A 9,287-nucleotide genomic window follows, 5' to 3' on the forward strand; every position below is an offset into this window, starting at 1 on the left:
AGGGGAGGAGAATGGTGTGATGATTTGAAAGAAAATAACCCCCATAGGCTCCTAGGAGTGGCACTATTAGGAAATCTGGCCTTGTTGGAGTTGGTGTGGCATTGTTGCTGGAAATGTGTCACTGGGGGAGAGGCTTTGAGGTCTCATGCGCTCAAGCCAGGCCCAGTGTGATACTCCCTTCCTGCTGTCTGGAGTTCTATCCAGATGTAGAACTCTCAGCTATCTCTACAGCACCATTTTTGTTGGCTTCCCACCATGCTTCCTGTTATGGTGATAGTGGACTAAAAATCTCTGAACTATAAGCTAGCCCCAAGTAAATATTTTCCTTTGCAAGAGTTGCTGTGATCATCATGTCTCTTCACAGCAATAGAAACCTTAACTAAGACAAATTGGTGACAAGAAAAAGAAGATTAAGGAAAAGTACATTTGTCAAGAAACACTCAGCAAAACCAATCCTATTTGGGCCAGAAATCCTGAGGTCATAGTAATGAAGAATGCGGGCAGGTCTACAAGTGCTTGACCAACGGTTGGGAAGCACTTTTCTGTTGAAGGGCATTGGCTTGTGTTTGTCCCGAGACATGTTCCCTTTGATCTCTTTAAGCAGAGGAACAAAAAGAAAAAGGAAGAAGAATCACATAAGACTGTATGCTTGGGCTGGAGAGATGGCTCAGTGGTTAAGAGCACTGATTGGTCTTCCAGAGGTACTGAGTTCAATTCCCAGCAACCACATGGTGGCTCACAACCGTCTGTAATGGGATCTGATGCCCACTTCTGGTGTGTTTGAAGCTACAGTGTATTCACATATGTAAAATAAATAAAAATGTATAAAGACCATCCCAGCTGCCTGGGAGACAGACTTTAAAAAAGAAAAAAAAAGACTGTATGCTTGCTGTTTCTATCATGGGTAAGGAGTTAACTCCTGAGTATATGATTGTCAGTACAGAGGAGGCATATTCTCAGGGTGTCCCTTCAAATAGTTTCTGTGATAAGTTGTAAAAAAGCAATATTTTGAACGTTATCAAAATGAATTTGGTCAAAAATTGCTTAGAACTGTTCACCGAACTGGCAGAAGATAAAGACAAGTTTTATGAGCAGTTCTTGAAAAATGTAACTGGAAATCATTGAAGACTCACCACTGCTAGAACGTTTCAGGGCTGGTCTAATACTCCATCTGCTCTGGGGATGAGATGGTTGTCTAGGACTGCTGTACCAGAATAAAGGAAAGCCAGAAAGACATCTACTCCATCACCAAGTACTTTGTGGTTACCTTGGCCTTTGGGGAACATCTCCAATAACATGGTTAGAAATGATACAAACAATAAAGCCCACTGATGAGTACTATGTCCAACAGCTGAAGGAATTTGAGCAAAGGATTTTAGTGTCAGTCACCAAAGAAGGAGAGCAGGGAACTTCTAGAAGACAAAAGAAAAAAATGGGAAGAGAAAAAGACAAAATTTCTGCAAAATTATAGAAAGAACCCTTGGAAATAAAGTTGGAAAAGGTAGTAGTCATACCAAACTTATTGGGAACTTCTCCAGGCTGTCTGTCACAAGTACACACGAATGGACAGTGAACACATAAAGAGTCAAGTCTTAAGAGACTTCAACAGTGAGTTTCATGGCAGCAAAGAAACACCCGTGGATAGGACAGAAACTTCAGTGAAGGATCTTCATCTTGCTGCATAAAACTGTCCTTGTGGCCTCAGTCTGGAAGATCGGCAGACACATGGCAACAGGATTCACAGGGTCATCAGACTTGGTCTAAGTATTGTTGAAGTTGAAGGAGTATCTGCCTCTGAAACTCCAGCTTCTGAGACTGCAGAGAGGATGCTCCTGGAAGGGATGAAGGAGACCAGCTTCATCAGAAGAACCAGTTGTTACATTTTCAATACATAACCTTTATTTCTTCTATTTTTCAGCATTTTTTTTTTGGTTTATTATTGTTAACATTTTAAAAAGAATCTTTGTGACATGACAAAGACACATAATGGTTCTTACTCCTTAGTCATTAAAGAAAAGCTAAAAATGCCTTTTCTGGTTTTATCTTGGCTAATTTGAGTAGGTTAGTAGAACAATTGCTATAGGAAGTCACATAACCTATGTTAACTTTGTGATTGATGTCAAGGTGGATTTCTTAGTAGACCAGGTCTTGTCACCGAAGGACTCTGAGATATATCTTGTTTAAAAGAAAAACAAATGTTAAGCTGCTTTGAGTTCATCTTCTAGGATTGCTTTTCAAAGTTTCCACCCTCACTCGTTACCTCTACATGTGCTAATCTTAGAAATAAGTATATACACTGAATCTGCCTGATAGGAAGAATTCCCCATAGGACTTGTTGCCCAAAAGCAGTCCTGAGCAACAAATCCTTAAACCTCCATAGGTCTAGGGAAGCCATGGAACAGTGAGTTAGGTAAGATTTATGAATGAAAATGGACTTCTCAAGTCACATCTGCCCAGAAGGTAAATACAGACGAGATAAAGAGAAAACAAACATATAGATCCTAGCGAAAGGCTGGCATAATTATTACCAGTTAGAGAACTAATGTATTAAACATACACTTCTAATATTTTATGGAAAATTATATATAGAAAGCCTCTAAGCACCTGAATTAGGTATCTAATAAATATTGAAAGTCTCAAATAGAGCTGGATGTGGTGGCACATGACTGTAATCCCAGCACTTAGAGTAAGGCAAGGAGAATTGCGAATGCCAGGCCAGCCTGGGCTCCACAGAGAAACTCTCAAAAGTTAACATAACAAAATAACGTCTCTAAAAGAGCATTAGGTATAATTTTTGATAAATAATTATTGCAGTTGAGCCTTGATCTATATTAACAAGCATTGGCCACACAGAACTCTCAAATGAGAGTCACATGCTTTCCCAGATTTGAGTTATTTTATTGAGGAAGAATCCAAATAAATTAGGTCCACTGAAGCCGATTTTGTAAAGCCCTTCACTTGCGTGCTTTCAGTTTCAGGGCCAAAGTATATGCAGATTATGGCAAGATTTATAGTGAAATATATGAAGAGTTTAATTTAGAACCTAAGAATGGTACTTGTGTCAAGAATGTTCCAAAATGTTCATGGACCCAAAGATTATAAATGAAGTAAACTATTTTCCATGGGTTGAAGTGAAGCATTCAGTTCTCTAATTCTGTGAGGTTTGTGTGGTTTGAAATGCTCAGTTCTGAGGTCTGCAGGTTGTTTTATTTTCTCAACAGGTAGATGTGCACTTGGGATAGGGTGGTTGGATAAACAAACTTATTTATCTAGTTTTAGCAGCAAGACTTGACTGTTTCCTAAAAAGTACATTGTAAATAGGGTAACTCAAAGTGAAGGCTGGGCTTCAGGTAGCTCCGAGCTACCATGGCTGGAATTCAACTTCTTGGTTTTGATCACATGGACATAGAGATGGTTTATATTTTCATTTATTTTGGGAGTAAAAAAAGATATAGAATTTCTGGTAATGAATGTAAAGCAGGGAAGAAAAGTCATGAGAATGCTGTGTGCCAGAATAACATATATTTTGTAAAGGAAAGTCGTTGTTCATGTATGATTATCAACCAGAAGTTTGTCAGTTTATCTTATATATGCTTATGACAGGTTTTTTTTTCTTCCTTTGGCACACAGGTCCTGATGTCTCTTCATGAAATGTTTCCAGCAGTACATGCAGCAGAAATGGCTGTCAAGCGTAACCCACACTCATGGGAGTCTTGGCAAACATTAGGTCGAGCTCAGCTTGGATTAGGAGAGATAGTCCTGGTAAGGAAATTAGATTGTTAGAATGCTCACATTTAAGTATATTTTGATTTTCAAAGTAAAATGTTTACAGGTGCATGTAAACATTACTGCCTCCCCCTGGTCTCCTGGATTCTCTGTCCTCTCTTTTTATTCCTTACCCACCTGTTAGTGCACTTTGTTCCCTTAGACAAACTTACTTTTGTGTCATTTAATGTGTACATAGATGACTTTATGTGACTCTATAACATCTGGGAACATTAGATGAGAGGAAATATATGATGTTTGTCTTTCTGTGAGTGGCTTGAGACACTTAATATGATTGTCTACAGTTGCATTCATTTTCCTGAGAACAGTATAACTTCATTCTTCTTTATAGCTTAAAAGATGCATTGTATATGTGCCTATTACACCTTTTCCTTATCTCTCACTCTGATATCGACACCTGGGTTGTTTCTTACTTAACTATTGTGAGTAGTGTTACTTAAATATTGATGTGTAAGTATCTCTGTGACATGTCTCCTTGGTGTCCTTTGAGTAAATACCCAGGAGTAGTATAGCTGGATCAAAGCTGGGTCAAATGATAGATCAGTGTCTAGTTAGTTACTTTGTTTTTCCTAAACCCCCCACCCCCATGCTTTTCATGATGGAATCTCACCGAGGTTTGATTTATGTTCTCTAATAGCTAATGAGAATGAACATTCTTTCATGTTTTTTGGCCATTTGTATTTCATCCTCTTCTATTTTGACATTTTAAAAGTTAAAATGTAATTACATTGTTTCCACTTTTCTTTATTGCCACCAACCCTTCCCATGTCCTTCCTCTTGCTCCTCCTCAGATTTTTTATCCATTTTTCAATTGGGGGACATATAGGTTGCTTCCAGTTTCTAGCTATTATGAATAAAGCTGTTGTGAACATAGTTGAACAAGTGTCCCCGTGGTATAGTGGGGGCATTTTTTGGGTATATGTCTAGAATAGATGTAGAATAGCTGGGTCATGAGGTAGAACTACTTCAAGTTTTTGGAGAAAATGTCAAATTGATTTCCAAAGTAGCTGTACAAGTTTGTACTTCCACCAGAAGTGGGGACCAGCATGTGCTGTCACTTGAGTTTTTCTTAATCTGTAGGCTGCCGTTTTGTCCTAATGACAGTGTCCTTTGCCTTCCAGAAGCTTTTCAGTTTCATGAGGTTCGATTCATCAATTCTTGATCTTAGAGCTTGAGCCGTTGGTGTTCTGTTCAGGAAGTTGACTCCTATACCAATGAGTTCAAGGCTATTCCCCACTTTCTGTTCTATTAGATTTAGTGTATCTGGTTTTACTTTGAGGTCTTTGATCCACTTGGAGTTGAGTTTTGTGTTTTGTTGTAGAGTCTATGAGTAAGATTGTATCATCTGCAAAAAGGGACAATTTTACTTCTTCCTCCCTGTTTTTGAATGAAATATAATATATATTAATTTTTTGGCTAGGACTTAGAGTTTAGTCTTGAATAGAAATGGGAAGAAATGGTTGACTAATACTAAATGGTCAGTCCTGAAAACCTATATACAGGTAACATTATATAGACCAAGCAGGTTATATTGAGGAATATATGCATACATATGTGCATATAATAACAGTTAATAAAAAAAGAGACCTTGAACTTGAAAGTGAACAGGGAGCTGCAAATGAGAGTGTTTTCAGGGAGGACAAGGAAGGGAGTAATGTTGTAATCATATTATAATCTCTAAAATAAAATTAAAAAAAAAAGAAGTAGGAAGAGCTGGACTCATTCTTGATCTTGAAGTAAAGTACCCAGTTTTTCACTGTTGAGTGATATTGGTTTTGGGTGTTCTGTGCATGGCTTTTATTTCTGTTTCTAGATTAATCATTGCCTTTTTAATCACTAAAAAAGATACTGAATTTTGTCAAATGATATTTCTTTATCTATTGGGACAAGTCCTATGATTTTTTTTATCTTTTATTATGTGGCATACTAGTTGTCCCATGTTGAACTGTGTGATTAGCATGATTCTTTTAAGATGTTCAAACCCTCATAGCAGTGCCTCTGATTTAGTGGCTTTTAAACACCAGCATTTTGTCAGTCTTCCCCATCACACTTGTATGTCTTTTCTCTACCATAATTATCTAATTATTATGACAGAAGTCTATCTTTTTAAAAAATTAATTGTAAAAATTATATTTATACAAATGTATGTGTGTGTGCGCATATATACCCATACTTACTTGTAGGTATATAATTGTACCTAAGTTGGTAGTTTTTAGAAATAACCCAAATAAAAAAAATCTTTTCTCCCAGGCAATTCGAAGTTTTCAAGTAGCCCTCCACATATATCCAATGAACCCTGAAATATGGAAGGAAGACCTTTCTTGGGCAAGAAAGCTCCAGGAACAGCAGAAAGTAGCACAGAGGATTGAAAAAAAAGAAATTCCACCGGAAGGACCAGATCTCTCCCCAGGGTCAATCCCTGACTATGACTTTGAAAGCGATGAGATTGTTGCTGTTTGTGCAGCTGTGGCAGAAAAACAGAAGTCGGTGTCTGCAAATAAAACAATGGTTATTGTGTCAGCCTCTGGGACTGTAGAGATCGTAAATGAGAAGGAAGATGGCTCTTCCACCCCAGATGGCTCTGTCTTTATCAAAGCCCGATGAAGCCATACACAATGGAAAGATGTTTGAATCTTTTCTTTCTTTTTCTTTTTGGTTGCTGCTTAATACTTAGATGACAATGCACTGTGGAGGAAGAGGGGAAACAAGTCCTGTTTTAAAACAAGTTTTTTTAGATGAAGCATACAAAAATCAAGTTGTGGAATTATTCTTTAATGAGTGGACTGTGCTTCTGTGACTTTCACTATATACTTAAGATTAGCATCTTATGTGAAGTGTGTTTCAATTGATAAGCATTTAATTTGACTGTATGGGAATGCACCCTTAAAGACACAGTTTGGAAAGTGAGTTCTTGAATAGTATAACTGGACAGGCCGTTACTGCAGCGCTAACATGGAGACTTTGCTTTGTGATAAAGGAAGTGTGCGATTTCTTTCCCTCCTGTAAATCTGCTATTGTCAGTCTCCCATCTTTCTTGCTTCTCTAGTGTAAGTTTTCATCCAGATTGACTATTTCTGACATTCATTTGGATTCAAAGTTATCACTTTGTTATATGTGCATATTTGAAATATTTGAAGTCTGCCTAAAAATGCATGCAGATGTGTGTCCTGAACATTTCTTTGAAGGTTTTGTTGTTCTAATGTTCTAATTTGTGCTTCTGTTTTGACTTTAAAGTTATGAAGTGGTAAGTGTCATCTTCAGTACTTGATAACTGGATACTGGTGTGTCAGAGATGGATTCATTTTACTGTTAAGATTGAGTCATCTTTACCACAAGTCAGTCTTTTGTAAAGATGAATGACATTTGCAGATTGTCAGTAAAGTCTACTCCTGCATTATCCTGATCAAAATAGAGTTTCTTTTCCTTTTTTTCTTCTGGGGGGAGGCTAACTAAACTAGCCCACTGGATCAGCTGAACTAGACCCTCACACCCTGTCACTGAGCTAGACCCTCATACCTCCTTTCTTATTTTTGAAAGTATGAAGAACCTTGAAAACATTTCTTATTGGCTTATTGGCTTTTGTTTTTTAGCGACAAGTTCTTACTTTTAGCCCATGCTAGCCTCAAGGTTATCTTCCTACCTCAGCATGTGGATTGCTGGGAATACAGGTTGATCTACCACAGCTGACTAATACTTCTTGCTTGTCACTTTGCAGTGAACAATTTATAAACATCTTTCTAAATAGCTTTTTTTGGGAACTGTTCAGTGAAATGAAAAAAGTAGTTACAGTTTCAGTTAAGTATAACATCTCTCTAAAAGTAAAAAGACAGAGTTATCAGAGTGTCAGTATGTGACCGACAAGCAAGGAGCTGGAGTGTGATTAATAGTATAATCCCACAACTACGAGATGGATATGGTAAGGAAGCAGTTCAGTGTCAGGTGTGGTAGCAAATGCCTATAATCCCAGCACTGAGGAGGCTAAGGCAGGAGAGTTGTGAGTTCAAGGCCAGCCTGGGCAACATAATAAGCCCTTGCCTCAGAACAAAACAAAAACAGTCAAAAAAATAAAACAACGCAAGAAAAAGTTTGTTAGACATTCTCAGTCACAGTCACAAACCAATACTATTATTGCTATGAATTATTGTTTTTTGAATATATTGTTTTTTGAATATATTGCATAATATTATAGTACAAACATATGCAACTGTCAGGTACTGTTCATTCTGATACTCAGGCAGTTATTGATATAACATTTTTTTCTTTTAGAGATAAAAATTGTCTCTGTTGTATTATGTAATCTTACAAAAAACTATTGGAACATATAAATATGGTCTGTATTTTTATAAGGATGATATTTTTTGAAGTATTTTAGAGGAATGTTCACTAGATTTTTTTTTTTCCCAGAGTTAGAGAATCAGCAGTTTCCTTAAAAAGTATATCCCCCCTCCAAATTATATCTTCAGATAATTAGCCCCTGGATAGAAGAGAGTTTTAGAATGATTAAAAAAATTATTTTGTTAAATAACAAGGGATAGTCTCAGAGAGTAGCTGGATGTCTAGAGGATTGAATAAGTCACATTTGATATGTTACATATGAATATCTGTTTATTATATAATTTGTGAATAGTTTTCCCTCTGTGTTTTGGAGATAGTGCTCTTAGCTTTTGAAAATTAGATTCGTCTATCTTTTTTTTTTCTGTGTAGAAGTATACATGAAAGACTTTGCATGGTTCCTTACACATGCTAGCTAGCTAGTTCTAGGAAGAACTTGTCTTAGTTCAGAAATACTTCTTACTTCTTGTGAATTTTGAAAAGATTTTTTATAGTCTTTTACCTGAAGGAAGTTACTGCTTTTGATACTGAAAGATGGTTGTCAGTTAGAGATTGTTCTTGGCATAGAGTCTATGCCTCAACCCCAAAAGAGGCAAGCCCTCACATGGCCTACGTGTTTCTTCTCCACTACTGAGCCTGTTGTTTCAACTGTCCCGGTATTGGTGGGTCATGATAGTCTCTCTTTTACCCAGGTTTAAGATGCAAAATAGACATAAGATGGGGGGAAGGCGAGAGTGAATTATGAAGAAGAGAGAAAGGTTCATTTCTCCAGACCCCAAAAGGTACTTTAGATAACATTTCATGCAGGAAGAGAGACACAGATCCGTTATTTTGGTGTGATGTGAGCAACAGTATATAAAAGTTTACTAAAGCTGTTAATTCTAGTAATACTCGAATTTTATGAGTCTGGAGAAAATGACACTCACAATGATATAATTATGTTTAATAAATGATCATGAACAAACAGTATTAGTGATAAAATTATATTGAATATGGATTTTTTGTTGTTCTGGTTTGTATGGTATAGATTCTTAATCGAGCATTATATGTTGGGACCATACCTGAAAACTTGAGACTCAGGTTACTCTCCAGGTGCCTAGGGTACTAAGCATTATATCTTATCTTAAATATCTAACAGTATCAGAAAGTTACAAGGGAGGCATGTCAGA

General features: G+C 37.0%; 1 protein-coding gene across 2 annotated transcripts in view; it reads left to right on the plus strand.

Moving 5' to 3' along the window:
• The window catches only part of Ttc33 (tetratricopeptide repeat domain 33), a 31,459-nt gene extending 24,264 nt beyond the window's left edge, over positions 1-7,195 (plus strand). For both annotated transcript variants that reach the window (XM_028767639.1, XM_028767640.1), the window contains exons 4-5: positions 3,631-3,762; positions 6,037-7,195. In XM_028767639.1, the coding sequence (XP_028623472.1) occupies positions 3,631-3,762; positions 6,037-6,390 (486 nt within the window). In that variant the 3' untranslated portion in view covers positions 6,391-7,195. The remainder of the gene's footprint in view (positions 1-3,630; positions 3,763-6,036) is intronic.
• The last annotated feature ends 2,092 nt before the right edge of the window (positions 7,196-9,287 follow it).

The sequence above is a fragment of the Grammomys surdaster genome, unplaced genomic scaffold (assembly GCF_004785775.1).
Source record: "Grammomys surdaster isolate TR1022 unplaced genomic scaffold, NIH_TR_1.0 174, whole genome shotgun sequence".
Lineage (NCBI taxonomy): Eukaryota > Metazoa > Chordata > Mammalia > Rodentia > Muridae > Grammomys > Grammomys surdaster.